We start from the raw sequence: 26,862 nt of genomic DNA, 5'->3' as shown, positions 1-26,862 counted from the left end.
AGCCCAGCACTTGGCTCAAAACAGCTTTTTTTATTTTAACTTTTTTTTTTGGGTTTTATTGAGCTCTACATTTTTCTCTGCTCCCCTCCTTGCCTCTCCCCTCCCTTTCAACCCTCTCCCAAGGTCCCCATGCTCCCAATTTACTCAGGAGATCTTGTCTTTTTCTACTTTCTACTTCCCATGTAGATTAGATCTATGTAAGTCTTTCTTAGTGTCCTCATTATTGTCTAAGTTCTCTGGGATTGTGGTTTGTAGTCTGGCTTTCTTTGCTTTATGTTTAAAAACCACCTATGAGTGAGTACATGTGATAATTGTCTTTCTGTGTCTGGGTTACCTCACTCAAAATAATATTTTCTAGCTACATCCATTTTCCTGCACAATTCAAGCTGTTGTTATTTTTTTTTCTGCTGTGTGGAACTCCATTGTGTAAATGTACCACATTTTCCTTATCCATTCTTTGGTCGAGGGGCATTTAGATTATTTCCAGGTTCTGGCTATGACAAACAAAGCTACTATGAACATAGTTGAGCACATGTCCTTGTGGCACGATTGAGCATCCTTTGGATATATACCCAAGAGTGGTATTACTGGGTCTTGAAGAAGGTTGTTTCCTAATTTTCTGAGAAATGGCCACACTGACATCCAGAGGGATTGTTCCAGCTTGTATTCCCACCAGCAATGCAGAAGTGTTCCCTTTTCCCCACAACCTCTCCAGCATAAGTTGTCATCAGTGTCAAAACAGCTTTATTAATGCCCAAAATAACCAAGAAGTTGTAACCTATCCTTGTGGCAAAGGCCATCATGATGGTCAAATCCCAGCAAGCCCCGTCCCCATCACCATCACTCACTGTCCCCAGGGCTCTAGCACTGTCAAGGTTACACATGTTTGAGGGACGCTTCAGAGAGGACACAGAGAAAACCTGGGCTCGGAGCTTATTGTTCTGTTTTACCTGGGGGTCGTAGTACAGGGAAGAGAGCCCAGGGCTTCATGCTGTGTAGTATGTGCTCTACACTGGGCTCCACCCCCAGCGAGGCTCACTTTAATGTTCTCACATACTCATGATAAAGGAAGGTATTAGTCATGTCAGGGATGAGCTGGGACTCATCGGTGACTCATGGGGATCAGGGTGGTACAGACTATTTTTCACGTACAGTTTCTCAAAATAGGACTGATAGTTTACCGCATGCCAATTTCTCATCAGATCCGTTTATTTCAAGGAAAAAAATGGTTTCGAGTTCATTGGCGAAGTACTTCTTCAAAGTTCCCATCGGATGTGATAATAGGCCCTTGGTTCTTTCATTGAAGACCTATTTGTTAAAGGAACGGCAGTGTCCCCCTCCTCCCAGACGTCATGTGAGTCTACCACGTGAGAGCGGGAAGATAGCAGAACACGGAAGAATTAACTCTGTGCTGTGAAATCAGTCTCTGAAATCAGACCACATTCGGGGTTCTATCGTGAATTTGTTCCTGCCCTCTCCTTGGGCCTGATTCTCCAGCTCAGTATTTTCATCCATAAAATAAAAATGCTAATATTTGTTCCAAACTCATATAGTGGTTTGTGGAAAGGCTGTTGTTGCCTGCAATGTACAGAATGGTCCAGGACACACAGGAAGCAGTTGGTCCTCATCAGAGTACCAGAGAGCTTGGAGAGACATCCATCAGGATATCAGTTTGCCTCTATAGCAGAGTTCTCCGGGTGTTTCTGAGGAAGAACACCATCGATAAAGCATGTGGCATTTATTACCAATACCAATCTACATTTATAAAGTGGGATGTATATTCTTTCTCATTCAAGGTGTTAAATATCAAAAGCCCAAATTTAACTACTAAGCCATTTTGTTAAATGTTCTATTACAGCAGGAAAAAATGAAATTGAGACTAACATCTGTAGAGTAGACGTTGCTATGTAGACAACATCGCACCAGATACCTCAGCACAAATGGAGATTGTTCCTACAACTTAAAGTATTATGGGGTAGGTAATAAGGAGATGGTTCAGCGACTAAAGTGTTCCATGCACACTCACGCACGTACACATGCACACACCTGCACACACACACACACACACATACACACACACACACACACACACACGTACACACGAGAACCTGAGTCCATAACCCAGAACCCATGTCGAAAGCCAAGAGCAGTGGTGTATTAACATTACAGTGCCTGTAATCCTGAGGCTCAGAAGGCAGAGGCAGGAGGCCACCCACAGGCCAGCCAGCCCAGACAAATCAGCTTGCTCAGGGTACAGTGCAAGACTCTGCCTCAAAGAATAAGGTGGCCAGTGACTGAGGAAGATGACTTGCATGGAGCTCCAGAGCCAACGTGCAGAGACATGGCCCCAGGCACACACACAAGAATATGCAGACACGCACATGCCATAAAAAAAGCATGATGACCAAACAGCTTAAACACTCAATAAACAGTGGATTATACCCTACCAAACAAAACGAAACTCAGTGAGTTCATGCTTCCATGTATAACTAAATACATGGCTAAGTGAGAGCAAAGGAACGCTTCAGACAGAAAGCGCAGATGAAACCTCAGGACCCGAATTCTGTAATATGATCCTGAGTCTGGCGCATGCGAGCCAGCAGCCACCTGTGAGAAATCGTCAACACTTTGTGTTAAATTACTAAACCTTCAGATAGTTCATTCCCAACAAGAAAAATCTTTGAAACAAACAAGATGACCTAGCAGCTGGATGGTGGTGGTGGTGACAGCAGCCAGCATAGCACACCTCTAACCCCAGCACCCTGGAGGCAGAGGCGGGCGGATCTTTGTGAGTTTGAGGACAGCCTGTCTACAGAGTGCGTTCCAGGACAGCCAAGGCTACACAAAGAAGCCCTGTCTCTCTCTCTCTCTCTCTCTCTCTCTCTCTCTCTATATATATATATATATATATATATATATATATATATGTATGTATGTGTGTGTATGTATGTATATGTATATGATTACCTAGCAAAGCTAAGCCTAGAGTGGAGGAGCACACCACAATCCAGCACCCGGAGGCTGAAGCAGGAGAACCGCAAGTTTGAGGCCAGCCTGAGCTCGAAAGTAACTAATATGAGAACAAATCACAAGCACGTGGGGATGAAAGGAGAAAAGCTCCAGCAAGCCTCGCAAGCTACACTGTCCCACAGAGCAGCCACCAGATGCATGTGACACCAGTAAAAGGCACCTGAGTCCTAAGACTTAGAAGAAGAGATAGATAGAGATGTCCAGCAAGGGCTTTTGTAAGGATTCTGTACAATCACAGTATCTGTAATTACAAATAATAAATCATCTAGCTCAAATAGAGCATACTGCCAAAGTTAATTGTATGTGCTTCATTTTCTTCTGTAATGCAGCCATTGGAGAATGTTCAATTATTTATATGGTTGAATTATATTTCTCTTCTACCGCTGTGTCCTGGAGGATGGGAATCTGAATTTAGAAAAAAATAAAAAGGAAACAGATCTGACAGAATTGTTTTCCGTTTTCATGAACCAAAGCAATACATGTGTTTCCACAGACCTACACTCCAACTATCTTCAAAAGACAGAAATGAAGTTAAGAGTCGGCCCGTGACGCTATTCTGTAACTTGCACCAAGTGTAAAAGCTGCAACACCCGGAACTGAACCAGTTCGGTTCCGTGTAGTGTCCTTTCAAAGTAGGAGCTTCATGGAAAGAGGTGTTCCGGGTGAATGTTCCAATAATCCTATTATTCTTATTGTACAAACGAGATCTGAAGCCCTGGATCACCCAAGACCCAGTTGGTAGCCTGATTCTTGGGTTCCGGCATTAGACCTGGTTCTGGATGATCTCGGTATGGTTAGCAGTTTACCTCTCTTGTATTGATGGCTGTTTTCAGAGTTTTGTTTGGTTGGTCTGTTTGTGAATAGCCCCAATTCCTTAATCATGGGGGTTTAAAAATCTCAATCATCTTGGATTCCTTGCTTTCCTCAGCCCCTGGGTGGATCCTGGTACCTATACAAGCCATCCCCCAGGAGGAGGCAACCCTGAGCAAGTCGGGTCTCTAGCTAACAGGACCACAGAAGCAGGATGCTGGGGCACACTTCCTTTAATCTCAGCACCCGGAGGCAGAGGCAGGTGGATCTCTGTGAGTTCGAGGCCATCGTGGTCTACAAAGTAGTTCCAGGACTGTTACACAAAGAAATCCTGTCTTTAAAAAGAGAGAGCCCACAAAGCGCTAGGTTCAGAGGACTGGGACACACCCGGCGGCTTGGCTGAAAGAGCCTTTCTCCTGCAGTGGATGTGGGTGTTATAAGACAGCAGCCACAACAGTGTCCCACACCAGAATCCAGAATGAAAAGCTGAACTGTGGAGAGCCGTGCCCCCGCACACCAGCGCGTTCCTGAGAGGTACTTAGATTCCGTTGCTTCAGGATACATTTTCAGGGCTGGCTATTTTGTCAGACCAGGGAATGGCGGAAACAATGTGCTTCCTTTACACCCCAGTCTGACACGCAGGCCACCTCCCGGGGCCACCAGCTTTACAAAGACTGAGGAGGGGTGGGGATGTGGGCGCTGATTTCTACCCAAGTGACATCAGGCAAGGAGAGAGAGGAAAGCAGCAGGCAATCTACAGTGAATGAGTCCTTTACGCTGGTTAATTGGAGGGCGAGCGCTGGCAATTCCACACGGGCTCGCTAGAAAGCTCATTTCTCAGTCGTACTTGTTTTGTTACTTTGTTTTGGGTGTAGCTTTTAGCCAGCTCGCACCTTTGAAGGGTTTCCCATGAGAGCAAAGCTAGAGGAGTCGCATGCCTGGGTCGCACATGGGGTCCCAGGCCCGGAACCAGGAAAGATACAAAGCCAGCAGTGAGAGGAACAGAAGCAAAGATCTTTCAGCCCCTCTAGCTCCTGCTGGATATGGGGAGCTCCTCAGGCACTGTGTAGATAGACACACTCAAGGCCTACCACTAATCTCATGAGTCCTTATTAAAAGGTCAGCTTTCAGTGCTTAATGTCATGTATTGCTATTGCTGTCTTCTCTTTAAATTTAAAAATACTTGGAATTTCCTAGGAACTTACTAAGCGCTAGCAAAAATACTTGGAAAAATATTTGGAATTTCCTAGGAACTTACTAAGTGTTAGCACCGGACTTATTTGAAAGTCAAAAGATTTTACAATAACTTGGGTCCCCAACCAATAAAGGGAGGGTTGGGGGAGGGAAGCAGGATAGATGGGAAATAATCGCCCCTTTCTCTGTCGTTGCTAGGTTGAGAGTTAAGAGATGGTATTTGCAAACCTTTGGGAGCATTTCTTTCCTCTTTTGGTCAGGTTTCACTCAGACATGTGAATGGCGGTACACACTCTCTCAGTCCTGAGGATGCGCTCTCTTATGTAAGGTCCTTTCTTACTCGTTCTTCCAGACAATTGTAACCTCCGATCGCTTTCACATCTGACCAGAGAGAGGCCATCTCAGAGCCTTCCGGACTGCTGCCTCTGCCCCTCAGCAGCCAGCACCTCAAAAGAAGCCTTGTTTGCTGACTTCACACTTGGCACGGCCGAAAAAAACGGCCATTTGATTTACAAATAGAGTTGAAGCTATTTTTAAGTTGTGTAATAAGCATCCACAAGAACGAACCTTTCCTTAACTTTTGAAACAAACTGTAAGACATCTGCTGCCTGACGTCTGTCCCCACCAAATGGCCCTGGAGAATCGTTGACCAGAAAAAGTAGTGTACATTTGGAAATAAAACTAGGCCCAGAAATACTCTCTATGAGAAAAAAAAAAGGATTTTTCCACTATATACCTACCCAACTTAATATTTGAGGCTTAATATCTTTGGCAGTCCTTTGCTAAGCAGTCATGTGCAAAAATAAACTTTGGTTTCGCCCCACTGTTAATATGTTTTACTTCTTTACCAGTTTATTCAATGTCCTCTATTTATGTAGAAATTATTCCATCTCCAGATGAACTACAAAAAATGAACAATATCCACCACAAATAATGTGAAAAACAGAACTTTAAAATACAGTGTTCCTCTTTAACAGTTTACTGTCATTTTGGCAAAAAAAAGAAAAAGAAAAAGAAAAACTAATTAGTTGAGTCAATACAGAAAATACAAATATTTCACAATCTCTTTTAAACCCTCCTTTGGCCTCCTTCATATTCTTCTTGTTTTTTCCTGCTTCCTCTTGCTTATAAATATTTTAGTAAATATGGCATGAAACATAATGCTTCATTCCATGTATACAGCTCAGTGAAATTAGGTTAAGCAGAACCCCACTAAAGTAAGAAAACTTTACACTAAGGCTCAGCACAAACATAAAAGCAAGAGTCAGGCCAGGTTCTTGAAACTTTGAAACAAACAGAGTACTTGCTTTGGCAAGGCAGACAATCAAAAGCCTGCAGACCAAACTTAGCCCACGCTTTTTATGTACTTTATGAACTAAGAATGGCTTTTCATTTATAAACAGATGGGAAAGAACGATTTTTCACTGTGCGTCAGCAGCATACAGACTCTAAACTTCATTTATCTCAGCTGCTGCGAAGCTATAAGGCAGTGCTGAGTAAGAGCAGCAAAGAGAAGAGTCTACAGCAAAACCTACATTTACCTTTGCAGGAAAAGTCTGTCACCTCCCTACGGTGCACTATGGGGAAACTCCCTCCTCCTCCCTCAAGGAACAAGATTGAATGTCCACTAAAGCCAACAACAGAAAGGCCATGATTTTGCTCAGGAGTGGGAGGGAACCTCCATATCTGCCATTGGGAAATGCCAAAGGAAAGACAGCTGATGTCTTTGAAATGTTACTATTACCAGGTATTGTGATCAGGGCTTGAAAGCAATGTACTGGCAACAACAAAAAGAATTGAGTGAAATTAAACTCAAAAACAAATTTTATTGAACCCAAAAGTTAAAAATTAATTATCATTAAACACATAAGAAATTATTGCTTTTTTTGGTACCAATATCCAGTGTGTACTTTATAGCCATAGCTCACCTAAAGTCATACAAGCCTTGCTCCACATGCTCAAAAACTACATGTGAGATTTAAGCCTAGTGGTCCATGTTTTTAATTCCAATTCCAGTACTCAGGAGGTAGAAGTACGTAAATCTCTGTGAATTCAAGGCCAAACATGGTCTACACAGTAAGCAAACGAGGTCAGTTCCCTGGCCACCCCCTGTGGTCGGCTTGGTGACTACCCTGGTTGTCATCGGGGAACCTTCATCCAGTGACTGATGGAGGCAGATTCACAGACCCAAGGCCAAACATTGAACTAAGCTCCAGGAGTTCTGCTGAGAGAGAAGGGACTGTAGGAGCCAGGGAGTCAGGGACATCGGAAGAAATGGCTAGACTGGCTCACGGGAACTCACAGAGTCTAAACCAACAACCAGGGAGCCTGCATGGGACTAGCTAATATAAGTGACAGTTGAATAGCGTGGTCTATTTGTGGGACTTCTGGCAACAGGAGCAGGGACTGTCCCTGGGGCATCAGCTGGTTCTTGGGAACCTATGCCTCAGGCTGGATTGCCTTGCCCAGCCTGAGTACAGGGAGAGGTGCCTGGTCTCATGGCAGCTTGATGTGCCATGCTTTGCTGAAGCCCATAGGAGGCCTGCCTCTTCCTGAGCATATACACAAGAAGAGGTGGGTTGGGGATGAAGCAGAGGAAAGGTGGGAAGAGGGAGTGGGGGGAGAGGAAGGAGGGGAGGCTGCAGTAGGAATGTAAAATAAATTACCTAATTAAATTTAAAAGGGAAAGAAAAAAAACAAATAGAAAGAGTTCTGTTTCAATACGGCTTTAGTACTCCCATTTTGACCCGCTGCGCCTACCAACAGGATAGCACAGACCCAGGTATTTCCAAAACAGTCGTTACAACATAATCTCATAGAGTTTGGCACACAATAAATATTTTAAATACTGAATATAAAGAATGCCTTCTTTCTAGTCCTTAAGATGATATTTAGCACATTTCAACAGAGTAATGCTAAAAGATTCTGCAGCTATACTTTCATAAACATAAATCCCTAACTGTGCTTGCTGCAAGGAAGCTACGAGGTATTCTTAGAAAACATTCCTCTTCGCTTATGCCTCCTCCTTCACCACTCAGTCTGGCTTTTAGACTTCAATTCATGAATCATTTCCTCCAAACCCAAAGCCCCACAGACCTGCCCACATGTTACCCATTGCTATTCCCCCACTAGATCTTGGAGCTCTTTCAGCCAGGGCCTTGGAGGCAAACCAAGGCAACACATAAATACAGGTCCTATGAGCTTTCCCTTCTCTGTGGGACCTGGATGCTCCATATATGACATAAAAGAAGGGAACCACTTAGAGAAGGGAGACAGAGACAACCAGGAGGGATGGGAATGAGAGAAGGGAAAGCAAACAGGACAGATGCACATGAGAATGTCATCATGAAATACATCACTTTGCACAAGCAACACACTAATAATCTGAAGAAAGTTGATTCCAAGAACCTTTCTATGAAAGGTAAAGAGTAGAAAAGAGAACAAGACCAGGGCCCACCACAATCCTCCACCTCAAGCCCCGTCATGCACCTTTGTATGACTGCTGTCTTGACCTAGACCAAAATATGGTGAGTCAGAGCGCCACCTCATACATTAGCCATCGTGGCGGGAATAAACTCAGTCCATCCCTTACACCTGTAAGGACGCACACCTCCAACACAAGCAACCCTCCCTTTTTTTTGAGACAGGGTTTCCATGTGTAGCCCTGGCCATCCTGGAACTCACTCTGTAGACCAGGCTGGCTTCAAACTCACAGAGATCTGCCTGACTCTTCCTCCTGAGTGCTGGGATTAAAGGCGTGTGCCGCCACCGCCTGGTCAGCCCTCTCTATTTTACCCTTGCATGCACACACGCATACACACAAGACCCAGACCTTTTGTTCCAACAGTAATCAACCACCAGAGAAGAGTTCAACACTTGTTTTTCTTTTTGGCGTTCCTCTCCTTTGCCCCACCTAGAAGGTAGCCAGATCTACACAGTTTAGAGGAAGTTTATAGCTATGCCTGTTATTCTTTTGGTCCCTACCCCTTTCCACGCCCACTCCCAGCGACCTCTGGTCTCTTGGAGTCATCCTGAATCTCTTCCCTCTCTCTCTTCTCACTGCCCCCCTTTTGCGTGTGCACATGCGCCCCCCCCTCTCCCTCTCTCCCTCTCTCCTTTAATAAAGCTTTATGTCTATTTTCTGTGTCGGTGCCGTTAACCCGCCGCTGCACCGCCTGTTCACCCGCCGCCCTGGTCGGTCACACGTGTTCCGCAGGTCTCCGCGCAGCTACACGCAGCTGCCCAGCTACTAAGTCTTTAAGAATAAAAATGCCAAAGTCTTCCTCAAATTCCACTTTAATGTTATTCTTCGCTCTTACCCGTTCATCACATGAGGAAGAGGCGCTGGGGTGGGTCAGACACCTGTATGTCTCAACACTCAGAAAAGAGAGGCACAAGAATCACAAGCTTGAGGCCAGTCTTGGCTACATAGTAAGACTCTGTGTCAAAAAGAACAAAAATAAACTTCCTGCCTAGAACTTTCCTTTCTCTCTCCCCTGGCTTTCTGAGGCTCACACCATCTTCCACGCCCCATCCCCACTCCTGTCTGCCTATGCCTGCCATTGATTTGTTTCCTCACCCAAGCTCCTGCCATCATCCGTTTTCGTATAAATCGTCTCTCTTGTGCAGCTCAGGTAGTCTTGCCATCTTAAGTACTATCATTCCCTATGAAAACAAGGCCTTAATTTTTTTCCCCAGCTATAATTTCAAAACCATCTATCAGATGCCTCCACCTAGCTGCCTCCCCGGACTCACTCTAAGAGAAAAGCCGAAACATGTGTTCAGAAACCACAGAAGCCGCTACCTGCCTCTCGAGTCTGCCCCTCCCAGTGCCGTCCTGGAAACCAGCTCATCCCTCCAGCACAGCCTCCCTCCTCTAACGTCCTAGTCAAGGAGGGGAGCTGTGAAAGGACGTCTGGAGCCCTCTAAAAGCATCTTTCTGAGTCAAAGAGGAGAAGCACTGTTTGCAAATCGTGTGGAATTTCATCTGCATACACGGGAAAGGAATATATCTCCCCTTCCGGGTACACTCAGTATGCGAGACTAGAACTGGCCCAATCATTAGAGCCACACATTTTCTTTAATGTAATAGGTACATTAAAGGTATACATATTTGTGAAATACAATATGAAGTTTCAATGCATGTATAGACTGTGTGAATTTTAAATCATAGATCACACATTATCAATTCTTTATAATTTAAACTTTCAAGATTATCTTGTAGCTTCTTTTTTACAGTTTTTGGGGGGATTGGATTTCATGACAGTTTCTCTGTGTAGTTCTGGCTATCCTAGAACTCACCCTGAAGATCAGGTTGACCTCAAACTCAGAGATTTGCCTGTCTCTGACTCCCAAGTGCTGGGATTAAAGGTGTGTGCCACCAGCACCCAGCTTTTTTTACATTTTTGAATTACATGCATGGTGGGCATGTGTGTGCGTGCCATAGAACATGTATGAAGATCAGAGGACGACACTGTCGACACACCTCTTTCTTTCTCGTGTGTGGGTCCTAGGGACTAAGGATGTCAGGCTGGGTGGCAAGCGTTTCTACCTGCTCAACCATCTAACTGGCACCTCGTGTAGCTTTTTTGATGTGCAATCCATTATGCAACTTGTAGTCACTCACTCTCCTAAGAAAGAGCACCCAGGGCTTCTCCCTCCCATGTCCCTATAACGTAATACCCACCCACCAACCAACCTCTGCACACTTTAGGGGAGGGGAGAGTTTGTGTTCTTTCTTTGTTTGTGTTGTTTGGTTTGTGTTGTTTGGTTTGTGTTGCTTGTTTTGCTTTTTGGGTTTTCTGAGACAGAGTTTCTCTATGAGCCCTGGCTGTCATGAAACCCGATCTGTGCACCAGATAGCCTCAAACATTGAGATCTGCCTGTCTCTGCCTCCCAAAGGCTGGGATTAAAGGCCACCACTGCCTAGCCAGTTTGGTTTCTTGAAACCAAGTCTCACTCTGTAAGCCAGGCTATACTCACACTCATGGCAATCCTCCTGCCTCAGCCTCCCAAATTCTGGGATTATGGGTACAAGTCACCACACTCACTCAGCTTTACACTTTGAATTTCAAGTATTATTCTTCTGGCTCCTCCAATGTTATCCTTCCTCTTATTGCTCACCCCTCATTCATCCATGAAATACTAAATTAATGAAAAGAAACGTCTTTGAGAACATGACAAGTTTTAGCATTACAAAGCCTACTTAAGAGAACATAAAGACTCCACAGCAACCCATCCCAAATTCTTACAGGATCTGCTTTCTGTTTCCACCACAGCCCTTCCATGAGTCATGAGGACAGTGACTCATTTAGCTTTAGATGAGCAATGCATGTTTAACTTGAAGTCTAAAGAATTAGTATGTTTACTGTCAACTTCATTCAATCACTGATTCACAATTAAATCCCAAACATGTTATTTTACTGCTGAAAATTAACACCAATGATTAAGGTTGGGGGATACTTGAAAAGCAAGCATAGAAATTCAGGAGGGGCCCTTCTCCCAGAGAGTGAGTCATCAAGCTTGCAAGGACTTGCCTCTCGCTGGCAGACTTTCCAAAGTTTGGTCAAGTACAATTTGGGAGACACTAGCAGGTAGGTGTTCTCATTTAATGTCACTGAGAATCATCTGTGAAGATGGTAGAAGAGACTTAGGTACCTGGACCTTAGCCATGTCTGAAAGGTGGCCAGGAAAACGCACTTTGTAAGTGCAATTCGCCCCTTGAGAAACATGGCGATGGAATTGAGATCTCAGATGTGCCCTGACCGATTCTCCCGCTGTTTCTCCGCAGTCCGTCAAGAGCGACTCCACACTGAACCAGGAGAGGACACTGCACAGCTCTCAGGGCGTTTTAAGACTCACTCACCCTTTTTTCCCTTCCCTATCAGAAGAATCAACATCTGTAAACATAGCCTAGTTCCCAGACACAGTTTCTGCACACGTTAGGAAAGTTTGCTAGAAGACAGCAGAAAGAACACTGGGCTAAAGATCTGGAGAAGTAGGATCCATTTCCAGCTTTGCCAACAACAAGCGATTGGGCTTTGGGCAGGGCCCCAGACACCAGGCCCCTCCTCAGCCATAAATTATTATTAATTCCGATATCCCCTTCCAGGTCCAAACCTCTACAGTGGTCAATGGTAAATTCAGAGAGAAGGTGGCATTTCGTCTTACAATCCTTTTGTGATTGTTGTTGTCATCATTTTTGTTTTGTTTGGGGATAGAGTCTCTATATGTAGCCTAGGCTGGCCTCAAATTCCACCTTTCTGCTTCAGCCCTTTAAGTGCTGGGATGGCAGGTGTGTAGCACCAGGCCTAATCCGGCTTGCAGTGCTTTAGATCCACGTTAGGTCTCTTAAAGGTGAGTCTTGTCCACTGCAAGCAAATCCGAAGATGGTTTAGAGGAAAGCGAATACACAACGCACCCAGACAGAACCAACCTCAGATGCGGGCTTCAGCATTCACCAACGGACTTGTGTAAGTCAGGGAAAGTGAATGTTCTCTCTTAGCTTCAGTCTCCAACATTAACATAACAGTGCCTAGTTCATTGGGTAGCAGCAATTAAATGCTTCGGCATTATAAGCAAATCCCTGTGCTGTATACCTTCCCATTCCCATAACAAAAGTGCCTTTGATAGAGTTCCAAGTTCAGGGCCATCTCAGTAGGAGAGTAATAATCGCCTTGGACATGAATAATTGATATCTTCCCTAAACCGTAGCTATTTCCTGCTAAGTGCTTTAAATCTTTCTCCATTTAATCCTCACAATAAGGATATAATCATGTTAAGTCGGAAGTCACTATCAGGTGATGACATTAAAGCCCGCTGCAGTCCTCATGTCTCATAGCCAAAAAAAGTCAAACACAATGGTCAGCACCTGCAACCCTGCAGCCTGACTCTGGAGCCATGCATGTCTAGGTCCTTTACCCTCCGTATCTACCCCGACTAATATTTACCCCACACAATGGCAAAGACACATAAATGAAGAACCTACGCCCTTTAGAAGTAATTCTCGTGTAACTACAGGTTTAGACTGAGTTCTGCTTGCAAAGTTGCCTGTAAAAACCTGCCCGGGGTTCCGCCTACACACTACACTAATTAATGTACTTTCATAGAAACCATGGGGCAGATCTTGATCTCCACAGATGAAAGGTCCCTCTGACAGCACTGTCCATACCAAATACCATTGTGCTAGGCTGCATCATCTCCCAGCTAATACCTTACATGGAAGGGAAATGTTAATATTTCAAATTCTGTATTTTACATACTAAACACTTGTTCACAGAGTCCAGAAGTGGGGTGTGAGGTGCCCTGGAAACTAGGAATTACAGACGATTAGGAGCTACCCGATGTGGGCAGGTACTGGGTACAGAACTCAGGTCCTCTGCAAAAGCAGCAAGTGTTCTTTACTCCTGAGCACCTCTCCAGCCCTAGAGGTTTCCTTAGTAAAAAATAAACTAAACAAAATCTATTAACTCGCCAAGAGTTTTTAACACAAAATCAAAAAGCAAGTTATCAGAGGACATAGATGTGGAGACTATTACATCCCATTATCTCAAAAGGAAGGCAAAGAACACAAAACATAAACAGTGTAGAGGTGGTAGCACACCTTTAATCCCAGCACTCAGGAAGCAGAGGCAGGCGGATCTCTGTGAGTTCAAAACCAGCCTGGTCTACATGTTGAGCTGCCAGGATAGCCAAGGATACACAGTGAGACCTGTCTCAAAGAGACCAAATAAACAAGCAAACAGTGCCTCCAGATGGAGAGGGACTCATTAGAGATGCCCAGGCAGGCATCAATCAATTGACATTCTCCAGTTTTCCGGCCTTTTTTTTTTCTTTTTTTTTTTTTTGGATTTTTTTCGAGACCAGGGTTTCTCTGCCAGCTTTTTAGAGGCCTGTCCTGGACTAGCTCTTGTAGACCAGGCTGGCCTCGAACTCACAGAGATCCGTTCTGCCTCTGCCTCCCGGAGGCTGGGATTAAAGGACGTTGGGGCCACCACCGCCCGGCTCCGGCCTTTTTCTTAAACCAGGTTTACACGGAACCGGGTGGCGAACTGAATTCTTTGACTAAGAGAAGGTTGCTTTTTTATTATTTGAAGATTAATTTTGTTGGCGAAAAAAAACAAACAAACAGTGAAAGCTTCCAAACAAAACTGTTCAGATGGAGAAAGAAAAGGAAATGAAGGTTGATTTTCAAGGACATCACAAGAGGAAAGAGGAAGGCTCGCTCTTCACCCAACACTAGAGACACCTGGCTTCTCTCCTCCGGCATACACGACCCGCTGAGGTTCCTTTATCTTCTGTTAATTATGTTTGTGGAACCACCTCTTGCATAAGAGGGAAAGTGAGATTATGAACCCAGCTGTATTCACTGCAGAGATGAGGGTGGTAAAGGCAAGGAACTGGATCATGTACCCAAAAGGCAGAACCCCACACAGCTTAGAAGGAACATTTTCCCAAAAGACTGCTATTCACACACGTTATCAGACCGCCCCATAGATGTCAAACAAACACATCATCCCATGAAAAGAGCCGTACTCCTCTGCCTGTATTAGGGTGTTCTTGTTATGGGCTTGATGACACACGTCCAGAAGTCTAACACTTGGAAAGCTTGAAGCAGGAGGATCAGAAGTTCAATGCTAACCCTCAGCTAGATAGTGAGTTCAAGGCCAGCCCGGTATAGATAGATGTGACCTGTCTCAAAACACACACACACACACACACACACACACACACCCACACACACACACCACACACCACACAGACAAATTAATTAAAGTAAAACCCACCAAAAAAAATAAAGTTAATCCCATTGTGCAATCTATCTGCTAATAATAGTAACCATAGCATTTCTGATGCAAATTAATCTATTCTTGTACTGTAGCCCACAGCCCTGGCCCAGGGAGTTTCCTAACCACTCAAAACATTGCTCTCCTTAGCTCTGCTGGAGGATAACTCTCTACTAAAACCTTTCCATGCCGGGCGGTGGTGGCGCACGCCTTTAATCCCAGCACTCGGGAGGCAGAGGCAGGCGGATCTCTGTGAGTTCGAGGCCAGCCTGGTCTACAAGAGCTAGTTCCAGGACAGGCTCTAAAAAAGCTGCAGAGAAACCCTGTCTCGAAAAAACAAAACAAAACAAAACAAAACAAAACAAAAAAAAAAAAAAAAAAAACCTTTCCATGAGGAAACTGGTGAACTAATTAGACTGAAAATGACCTTGCTTGAATATGTGTAATGGGAAAAAATAAAACACCAAATAACGATTCAGGCCCTGCAGAAGTCCTCATCCGTCTGCATGCTATCACAATTGCTGCAGGCAGACATCGCAAAGGATGTGAGGAGAAGGAGGCAGGAATGTCTTCATCCTTAAGCCCTGTCGTTACAGGAAGCATCTGCTCTGAGAACAATTACCAGCTTCCCACTGTAGAGTGGGACTCTCCTTTCAAAGAGGGAGAGTGCCTCTAACAATGTTTCAATGGCCTCATCAACCAGCAAAAGCAAGGGGGGGGGCATTTTCTCACTTTCCTTTTTAAAGATCCATTCTGGTCTAGGGTCATTCATTCTAACCTTGAACATATGGGGAGTGCTCCATAATAATAATAATAATAATAATAATAAAAACAACCAAGGAATAATATAAATCCTAAACCCTAGTACAGTTATTTGTTACAAAGGAGAAAGTAATAAAGAAAAGTGTGGGGAAAAAAAACAGGATTCTAAACTAAGAGTGGGAGAGACAGCTCAGCTGTTCAGAGAACTGGCTGCTCTTCCAGAGAACCTGGGTTTAATTCCCAGCACCCACATGGTGGCTCATACCTGTCTATAACACTTCCAGGAGATCTGATCCCCCCTTTCTGGCCCCCTCAGGCACTGCATGTACATGGTGCACATACAGGCAAACATGCAAGCAAACACTTATATACACAAAATAAAATATAACTAAATCTAAAAACTGAAATAAGAGTGTGTAAATGTCCAAGCATAGCTCAAATATTTGTCAAAAACATTCACGTTCTGGTCCTGTACAATACCAGGGAAACTGCCCTCAAAATCATAAATTCTTTATGAATAAATAATGAAGGTAAAACTGCTTAAGAATTATCTCCTTTGATTTGATACATTTTCCAATGTTTCTTTGGCTACTACCATAACCAAAGGTTTGTTCATTTTCGGAAATGATAAGTCCAATAATAGAAATTGAGATCTGTCCCCACGTATGAAGGGACATGCTTTCTATGTCTGCTTCTGTAGGGCTATTACTACATTACTACTAACGCTAGGAGCTATTGTGCACCAAAAGTCTAGCAGGACTACATACGAAAAGATTTTAACTTGGTAACTGCACAAGACGCCGGTTGCATACCTCTTTTTGGTGGATGAGGAATCTGATGCTTAGCCGTGAAATGACCACAGCAGTTCTAAGAGCCAGTGTCAGCAGCAAGCTTCAGGCCTGCGACAGACCCTTTCTCGAAACAAGGTGGACAGCTCTTTAGCCATGACACAGGGGTTGTCCTCTGGCCTCCACATGTTCATGCACACATGTGAACTCACACACACATATAAAACAGTCCAGCCCCAGCACAGAGAACCCTCTTCTGAATTCCCAGCTTCAGCTCCCCTATTCAGCCTGTCCCTTTCTGTAGAGAAAGAGTCACAGATGCGCAAAGTTGTCTCTCACGTGGTGATGTCTTTCTATACTGGTAAAGAATGTATCTTTATATAAAGAACTACTGTGGAGTCCCATCCACCCTGCATTATATAGTCTTACATGATTTTAAAATAAACAAATAATCAACAATAGAGGGACTTACACCTCAGTTTCTGATATACATACACTTTTAGTTAACAGTGCTTATATGTGGGTACCCGAGTATGGCTTATTAGAGTTAATTACCATTACTGACAATGCTTATGAAGTTGCACTCACTGGGCACATAGTGCTCTTGCAACCAGGAAAAATATAATAAATACCCATTTTAAGAGAAAAAAAAGATGTTTTGTATGTTCATTAATAATCCCTAGATTTAATTTCTTCTTAATCCTGGAAGAAAAAAAGACACTCCTGGGCCAATTATAATCCTGAACCAGATTTGAATTCAAACCTGAAACCAAAGATGTTGGTTCTTTTTATAAATAGTTGATACTTTTTTACATGGTCCCCTTACCCTTCCCACACACTAACATCATTTTTAAGTTATTGGGGGTTTTTTGCTCAATAAAACTGGGTCTACTATTCCACAAAACGGGACTGTGATGTTTTCCTCCCCACTGGCTTGTTTAGTAAAATCCACCGCACCCACTAAGCTTGGCATTCCGTGAGACAAGCGTTTAGCTCTGCCCATGGCTCTTGCGGCAAACTCTTGCCTGCATTTCCCAGGCTCCTTGCAGTCTGTCCACGAGCAGTGGTGGCAAGCACCGTTTTCAGGTCCGGCCCACAAACACCTCCCACGTGGAAAACTCCGGATGCTCTTCCTGCAGTTTCAGGAGAGATGTGACACAGCCACCCATGGGAAGAACCCGGGTCTTTGTCCACTTGGTAGCGCGAACACTCAGGGACAATTCAGACTTCACGGATTAGGGAATCAGAGGAGCACTCTGGAGATCACTGAAAACCTGTGTTCTGCTACACTGCCTAACCCGCGGCTCTATTACCATAGTCCATCTACGGCTGCGAGACTGCGCAGTTCGTCTTACCTCTTTCAAAGACTCCTTCTGCTTCCAGGACGGTGACCGTTGTGTTGGCAGCCTTCTTTAACACCTGAGCCTTTACAGTGGCCTGTAGGGGACCATTTTCCAGAAGCTCCACACCAACTGTCACATTTGCTCCAGGCCTGATGGTCCCTGGGGCTGTCACCAGAAAGCGAGACCTAAAGAGTTATCAACAAAGGAAATCAGAGCTTTTTAAATCATTAAATCTATTCATTTATTTTACAGCCCGACCACAGTTTCCGGTCCCTCCTCTCCTCCCGCACACCTCCCCTGTCCCCACTCCCTCGAAGATGAGGTCTCCACACTACTCCTTCCAGTAATTACAATTGAAACGGTTGCCACTGCCCCTTAGTAATGCCAGGAAAAGCTACAGAAAACGTAATTCCTCAAACGGCTCAAATGCACAGGGGTCAAAGGAGGAAAGCAAAGCACGCAGAAGCCACTGCAGAATTCACGTCTCCAAGCCCTCTTCAGAGATGACTTCATCTCCACTGTTATTAGGAAACACACACACCTGGGCATTCGCATTTTTTCCTGCTCAAATCGCGCTTGCCTAATCCACCCGAGAGAGGGGGAATGACTGAAATCACCATCTGAAATTAATGCCAGCAATGCAACCTCCAGGTTAGGAAGCATCTAACTCCCCCAAAGAGACCGGGTGTGGTGATACACACCTGCCCTTCTAACACCCTGACACTCAAGGGGCTACTGAGGCAGGAGAACTGCCCTAGACCAGCCTGAGTTACAAATGAGCCCCGGAATAAGAATTAATAATAATAATAATAATAATAATAATAATAATAATAATAATTAAAATAGTAATGATAATTTTCTTTGGCTGAAGGTAAAGAAAACTTTAGAAATGGAGTACTTTATACTATCGAATTCTTGTTAATCTTCCTGTAATCTCTGATATGGCACTCTCTGGTCACCTCAGCCACACTAACAGTGTCAAAATAGAAACATCCTGTTTAGAAAAGAAAAAAAAAAGGTCTCTTGAAAAAAAAAAAGAGACACATTATTTAGGAGCAACAAGTTGAGAGGCAAAAGGCAGAGCAACGTGGACTAGAGCTAGGACCGCCGTTCTTCGGCAAGTTTGTCGCAGCAGAAGGACAGTATAGAAAGCCCCCTGGTGGGTCCCGCAGGCCGCGCGCTCCCGCGTCCCCTGCGCCCGCGCCCTCCGTCCCGCGCTCCTACCCCGGGGCGGCCAGTGCGGTCGCGCACACGCAGAGAAAGTGGGCAGCGCTCAGGAGGCTCCGGCCGTGCATCTCGGCTTCTGCCCGCCGGGTCTACAGCCCACCAAGCGTGAGCGCTGCGGGGTTGTGGTTGACCACCCTCCTGCCTGCCTTTCTCCCCCACTGCGCACCAGGGTTTAGCAATCTGAAATGGGCGCGCCTAAAGCAGAGAGATCTAAATTGAGACTTGATGGCTCCACCCATCCCCGCCGCATCACAATGGCGCTTCTGGCCTCTCCCTGGCTAACGTTGCCCGTTCGTGGCTGAGAAAGCGGGGTCTCTGCACGCGGTGGCCACAACCTGGCCCCACCTTCCCTGCTCCCCTGGGAAAACAGAGGGCGCCCACTTCCTTGGCCACCGGGAACCAGGGGCTTGTTTACTCTAGCACTCTACCGCCGATGCCCGGAGTGAATAAACAGGCCCATCCTTGTGAGCAGCAATCCAAAGCAGCTATGTGAAGTGGAAAAAAATCAATCATTGTCCCCCAGACGATGAGTCAGAAGTTTAGGGAAATGGCAAGCGCGCGCGTGCCTGGACACACACACACACACACACACACAAGATGAGACGCAGAGACGAGATGAAGATCGAGCAGCGAGAGTTCCGAGAGAGAGTCAGAGAGTAGAGAAGGACCTGGGCCTCCGAGCAGAGAGGATGCGAAGAGAGAGAGAGTCGCAAGAGAGACGTGAGTCAGGAGAGAGGATAGAGAGAAGAGAGACGGAGAGCGAGCTTTCGAGCGAGAGAGCAGGAAGAGAGATGAGAGAGAGAGAAGGAGAGGACGACGAGGAGGAGAGGAGAGATGAGAGAGAGAGAGGAGAGATGGTATATATTGGGTAGTTACTTATATGTATAAGAACAGAGTAAAACTTTTTTCTTAAGATAAAAATTAAGGTATACTTTTCTTTCTAAGAATATGTTATGGCTTCTCTGAGTTAAAAGAGGGCGCCTAGCCTTGAGTGTGACCCCAGCACCTAGTATTTATTAAAATAAATAAATAAATAAAAATAAAACACATAGTGGGGGAAAAACATTTAGGTGATGCCACTTGAAACTCAGAAGCAGTTGCTTGGGAAGATGCTTGTGTCCTTGTAGCTGTTGAGAAACACGTTTTCTATGGGAAGTCCTCACTGGAATCCTGAGTTTGTAACAACTTGTCAGCACACAGTCGGGGTCTGGCCAGAAGGGCTGCGCTGAGAATGAAAGCGTCCAGGGGCACCGGTCCCCCAGCAGTTACTGATCTCAGCCCAGGTTTTCTGACGCCGCTTCCCTGACACCCTATTTGGCACCATCCCTGTCTTCAGATGACTCAGGTTTCACCATGGCTGCCCCATAAAAGCGGGCAACTGCCAAAGACTAGGAAAACAGGCACACACAGTGCCTGATGACTTGAACTCTCTCATTCCAAAAAGGAACTTTAGAGGGTGACAGTCGAGTTTGGGGCAAAATGAAACCAGAGAAACTTCGACCAGAGAGCTGCATGTGGGCACAGCTGTGTCCTAAAAGAAGGGAAGTGGCACCTGGACGGAGTGAGGGTTTGGAAAGCACGAATTATTTTCCTCCCTTTCCTGTCCCGCCCTTGTTCGCCCTGCTGAATGTCTAAAGATGTTCCTTGTGCCCTGTCCTAAGGGCAGCCTATTGTTAGCGGTCATCTCCCTGTGCAAGCAGCACTTCAGTACGGTGAGGAGTGTCTGACTGTGTCCTGGGGTGCAGCTGGCGCTTGGCACAGCTGCTACTGCTGGACTGGGCTCCTCACCTCCCTAGTACAGGGAGGAGGAGCAGGTTCAAGTGTGGACAAACAGTCAAGTTCTAAACCTGTATTTATCACACTCCAATGTGTGTGAGAATCACATCAAGACGTAGAAGTCGACTCAGCAGGTCCTGGGTGGGAACTGCGATTTGTCTTTCTGTCCACAGTGGTCCTCAGAGAGATTCCAGACAGGCCAACTAGGGGCACCATGATAAGCAAAAGAAGCTGGAGTAACTCAGTTACTTCCCAAATTTGATTTCGTAGTCGTGGACAAGAAATGCAAGCAGGGACTCCAAACTATAAGTGGATAATGTTGCATTCCAAGATTAAGAGAACCAAAGGTTAATTCCAACTGGGCAGACTTAAGTTGCTATAAGCTCCAGGTTTTGGTCTTCGTCCTCGCAATACACATTTGGTGACAGACTTAGACACATAGAAATGGAGGCATCAGGTTTGGAGAGACTGCCTGCTCCTCCAAAGGTCCTGAGTTCAATTCCCAGCAACCACATGGTGGCTCACAACCATCTGTAATGAGATCTGGTACCCTCTTCTGGCCTGCAAGCATACATGCAGACAGAATATTGTATACATAATAAATAAATATTTTTTTAAAAAATCTTTAAAAAAGAAATTAAGGCATCAACCCATTTTTTAAAAATGGAAAAAGATTAGGAAAAGTTTCAGAAATTCAAAAGCTTGGTGATAAAAAGCTGAAAAGCGAAAAAATAAAAATGTTAAAAGTTGGCAGAGCACCTACAGTCCGCATGAGAAGAAGAAGTCCCATCCCAAAGGCAATCAGCACAGCCCTGGTGAAAAGACTGGCACGCCTAACCAAGAGAAGCTCACCTCAAAACCAGCAGCGAGTTTCAGGGAGACATCGTTCCCCAAGTAGTTGGGTCAGGAGGACAGAGGAAACTGCCCTGCAGGGCTGTAGACTCAAGGACTGAAGAGCACCCCTCCAGCATGGGGATTAGCACTTGGAAGGTCTTGAGAGCATGGGAACAGGCCCTCCACCTGCACCAAACTCAGTGCTGTGTGGGTCAGTCCCACAGTCCGAACACACTTGGGAGATAAGTCCCAGTCATAACATTAGCCACCCCAGGTGTATGGATAGAGGATGAGAGACCCTGCACGGTGCACAGACTGGAACGCTAAAGAGGCCCTGACTCATAGAAGGGAAACCATGAAAGCAAGCACAGCTCTGACTGACATTGGGCATGTGTCCAACACAGACCCCACGGCAGCATACACCATAGGAAAGGCGAGGCCACAGGTTCGCCCACCCTCCCCCATCCAGTGCACATAACACAGTCTCCGTGTTCTGAGGACCATGAACGAGCCGTCTGATCCATTTACTGCCCTCTTGGCATGGTTCTCACTTGACTACATTTTAAAAACCACATGTTGAGCTTTTTTTAATCCCCATCATATATTTATATATGATGCGTATGCACATATTTTCATGACTGGAAAATCTGTTTTCTTTCTTTTCATTCTTCCTGTGCCTGCTTTCCTCCTCTACTGTTCTTCCACTCACATTTTGACTTTGTCTTACTCTTTTAAACATCCCTCTCAGCTGGATAGAGGGGAGCACATCTTTAATCCCAGCACTTGGGAGGCAGAGGCAGGGGCATCTCTGAGATTGAGGTCAGACTGGTCTACAAAGAGAGTTCTAGAACAGACAGACTACATAGAAAACACATCTCAAGAAAAAAAAAATCCTCTCATTTCAATTTTTTCCCTTATATTTATTCAATTTGTCTTTCAAACTCCTGGGAAACTATGAGGTTTTCTTTTTCTTTTGTCTTTGTTCCTTCCTCTTCCCTTCTTCTACATTCCTCCTGCTCTTTTACATTTCATTGATTTAACCTCTCCTCCCCTTACCTCCTCCCCATATGTCATTCATTAATAATTTCCACATTTTCCCTAAATAATTTTTTTCCTTTTTTTTTCTTTTGGAAGGATTTTATTCATATTCATTGGATCTCAGCTGAAAATTTTTCCTTGATTCAGATAGTAGCATTACAGTCACAATGCATTCTTTGCAACCAAATGATTTAAAAATGAAAAAAGGTCTTCCTCTCCTTACACATAAGTTCTCAGTACCTCCTGAAAGTCATCCATGCCTGGAAAGACATTAGGCCCTTTAGTGACTCTTGCGCCACAGTGTTCTTTTCTTTTGATTTTCTTCAGCAAAATATATCCATGACTAGTATTAAAACTTTTAATTCAATATTCAGTACCTGGCGGGCTTCCTTTAGTTCTCTCTTTTTTCTCTGATTCTTTAGAAAATAATGACCCCCCCAAAGATTCCTGAGATTGTCTATAGTATTTCAGCTGACTGGAAAAGTCTTCTTCTCCCTCGTGGTTGTAGTTACCAAAGTTGTCATCCCTGTAGTTACCAAAGTTTTCGTCACTGTAGAAAATAGACTCAGCATATTCTTTACTGTTGAATTTTTTGTTGTGCTGACTCTTCTTTGATGTCATGTGACTTCCTAATATATGTCCATGATGCTTTTAATGTTCAGCTTGTTCTTTTTTTTTGTCTTTTTTCCCTAAATAATTTTTAACTTTGTGACACATTCTTTGTTTATTTTGTAATTTTATTTTTACTTCATGAGCATTGGTGATATATTAGTGGTTTTAACTAACTTTAAGTATACATCTGTATGCTATCTCTTGGACAGTTTAATGCTGTTGATGTTACAGCAATTTGATTTCTCCTTTCTGAGTTGTACTGGGGAATTGAACTGTGTAAAATAAGCTGTTCAATAAGACTTTAAATATAAACCCAGGAGAGCTCTAAACCAACAGGCATCCAAATCATAGTGCAGGAACACAAGGAACATAAAAGAGCAAAGCAACATGACTCCTCCAAATGAGCTCAAAGATACTACAATTGGTAGAATAACGGAAGACGATGTCAAAAGCTGACTACAAAAAAAAGTCACTTGGGATGTGATGGTCTGAATGAAAATGTCCCTCATAGCCTCAGGTAGTTGAACAGGCCCCTAGTTGGTGGTGGTGGTCGGGGAGGTGGTGCAGAGGCTGGAGGGAGTGCAGGTTTCAAGGGTTCACAGTCTCGGCCCCCTTCCAGTTCACCTCTGTTTCATGTGTGTGGTAGAAGAAGTGATTTCTCGGCTTCCTGCTCCTGCAATCCTGCCCGCCACTTGCTGCCAGGCCTCTCCACCATGGTGGACTTTATCCATCTGGAACCATAAGCCAAAATAAACTCTTTCAAAGTCCCTTTGGTCATGGTGTTTTAGGACAGCCGAAGAGTAACTAAACGTGGGGCCATAGAGATGGCTCAGCAGGGAAAGCCCCTTCTGCCAAGCCTGAGTTCAAGTCATGGAACTCACTTGGTAGAAAAAGAGAACTGACTCCCTCGGGCTGTCCTCTGACCTCTGTATGTGTGCCATGCTGCCTGTACATGTGTGTGCATACACCCACGATAAATAAATATAATTTTGTAAAACATTTTTTTAAAATTGCTTCAAAGAGGAACATTCAACGCTAGAGCTACCATGGGAGGCTGCTCAGTATGCCTAAGATCCCGCTTCTGAATCTATGCCCAGAGGAACTGAAAGCACAGACTCACACAACTGTTTGCACACTCGCGTTCTTAATAGTATTGTTCACAATAGTCAAAAGGCAGAAGAGCCCAAGGATCTATGAATAAATAAATAAAATATATTAAACACAAGGGAATATTATGTAGATTTCAAAAGGAGGGAAACTCTGATACACACTACAACAGGGGCTTTACACTCTATTAAATAAGCAAGTCATAGAATGTCAATATTACGCTTCCAAGTATAGGAGCTTCCTAGAGTCAAGTTCACAGGAAGTAGAATGGTGATTGACCTGGGCTATGGAGAGTGGGAATTGAGAGCTACTGTTTAATGGTCAGGGAAGATAAAAGAGGGGCATTGGATGGCGATAGGTTGTTTGCACAAAGATATAAACATGCTTAAAGTGGCTTAAATGCTAACTGTTGTATTTAGTGGCCCTTACTGCAATAGAAAATAAGTGCACAGTACCCTGAGAGTAAGTGAGAAAGAGGGGACTATAGAGCCCTGTGTTAATGTCTGAAACTGGCTATAGGCGCCTGGGGATTCACTGCCTTCTCTAGTTCCTATATGCTAAAGTTTTCAATAATGATTCTTGTACTAAAACAAAATTAATACAAGGACATAAGAAATTCCAATTTAAAGTTTAAAAACCATCAAAACTCAACAACAAAAATGTTACCACAGAGGTCAAAATTGTAACCCAAATGGACATACTTTCAACAAGATTAAGACCTCAATGAAGAGAGGACAATGTAGTAAACAATATCAAATAATCTCAAACTGCCAAGGAAGAAACATCTGAGTTTAAGGTACATCCTTCCAGGAATAAAACACTGGAGAAGAGAAATGCCAAGTTGTATTTAGTTTTTGAACTGTCTGATAGAATTACTTTCTTTGGGCTCTGTGCATATGCAATTTCATGTTTTGAAAAAGCACTGAAATTAATATGTAATGTGTACGTGTCAAAGGAAGCAAAGCCAAGACTCTGTCAACGTTTTAAGAACTAGGCCAACACCACCCAAGTATCGGAATTGTCGTATCAACATGAATATGAGGGGACTGTTTGGAGGTAGGAAGGGAGCGTGTGAGAGGCGGAGAGAGAAGAAGGTATTAGAATATAAGAAAGATACAATGACGTACATGTCATAATGAGATCTATTATTTCACAGGCTTTTTTTTTTAAGTGTGTGCTTGCTGTGGCATGTGTGGAAGTCACAGAGTAACTTTCAGGAGTCAGTTCTCTCATTCCTCCATGTGGGTCCCAGGGATTGAATGCGGGTCACCAAGATTGTCGTAGACACCTTTACTCACCGAGACAACTCACTGCCCCCCTCACTAGGGGGGATGAGACAGGGTCTCTCTGTGTATTCTATATAACCCTAGTTGTCTTGGATCTCACTGTTTAGAACAGGCTGGCCTCGAACTCACAGAGATCTGCCTGCCTCTGCCTACCAAGTGCTGGGATTAAAGACCTGTGCCTACCATTTTGTGACATGAGACAGGATGGCTCAACCCTTAAGCTCATCATCATCCTAAGTTCAGACATTGCAGACATGTGTCAGACGCCCATCCACATTTTAGATCCTTGGTTCACCTTACTTTAATTTCATTGTTCACATCCAATTTATAAACTTACATAAGACTACCAAATTGCCTTAGAAATGAGCAGATTGGCTACTGAAAAACTGTCCATTTCCCACCTCTCTTCTCTTGTCTGTTTCTTTGCCAATGAGGCTGGAAACTAAAATAGACAAATCTCATGGTTCCCACGTGACATAGTTTTGGATGAGATGTAAACGGACATTTCCAGGAAAAGCAGGAAAAAAGGTAACGCCTCAACGGAGCCTTAACCTTTGGCCCTTTCAGTCATGGACATCACACTTTGAAACTCAGAAGCCAAAAGCCACCTACGTAACAAGGAAGAAGAAAAAGAAAGACGGAAAGCACTTGATGGTTGAGTGGACAACCGAGCGTCTCTGACGGCTACGCCCTGTTCCAGACGCCCCTCCCCAACACTGCATCTCTACTGAAAGGGTCAGAGCCAGAAGCTTAAGTGTGGACCTCAGCCACACAGGGCTCTTCCATGGGTAACCTGGGAGCCTATCGTGTCAAAATCCAAGACAGCCAATTCCCCTCTACCACTTGCCCAGAGTGTGAAAGCTAATCTCTCCTACTCTAACGCTCCCCACAAAACACTATATATCCTCGAGGTCAGTGATTTCTACCACAGTAAGCCTTCTTGGCACAGAAGCAGGTTCTCCACCCATCCCTAAGCATGCTTTATTTTAAGCATGGCTTGTAGTGTGAAGCGGCGGGGCTGCGTCCCGCCACCCGCCGCCGGCTAGCTTTACACCCGAAATAATTACACGGAAAACTGTATTCTTTTAAAACACTGCCTGGCCCATAGTTTCAGCCTCTTATTGATTAATTCTCACATCTTTCTTTAACCCATATTTAGTAATCTGGGTAGCACCACGAGGTGTGGCTTACCAGGAGAGATCTTAACCTGCGTCCATCTCGGAGAGGAGCAGCATGGAGACTCCTATGGCGAATGCCTGAAGCGTCTCCC

The 26,862-nt window shown here is 44.5% G+C and overlaps 1 protein-coding gene across 1 annotated transcript in view; it reads right to left on the bottom strand.

Annotated features, from left to right (window-relative positions):
* Window positions 1-19,085, bottom strand: part of Cd109 (CD109 molecule) — a 101,633-nt gene extending 82,548 nt beyond the window's left edge. The window contains exons 1-2 of the mRNA XM_038322836.1: window positions 18,937-19,085; window positions 17,725-17,897 (exon numbers count right to left, since the gene is read on the bottom strand). Coding sequence (XP_038178764.1) covers window positions 17,725-17,897; window positions 18,937-19,007 — 244 coding nt within the window. The 5' untranslated portion in view covers window positions 19,008-19,085. The remainder of the gene's footprint in view (window positions 1-17,724; window positions 17,898-18,936) is intronic.
* Between the last annotated feature and the right edge of the window lie 7,777 nt (window positions 19,086-26,862).

This window comes from Arvicola amphibius, chromosome 3 (assembly GCF_903992535.2).
Source record: "Arvicola amphibius chromosome 3, mArvAmp1.2, whole genome shotgun sequence".
Lineage (NCBI taxonomy): Eukaryota > Metazoa > Chordata > Mammalia > Rodentia > Cricetidae > Arvicola > Arvicola amphibius.
This window is presented reverse-complemented; position numbering and strand designations above follow the sequence as displayed.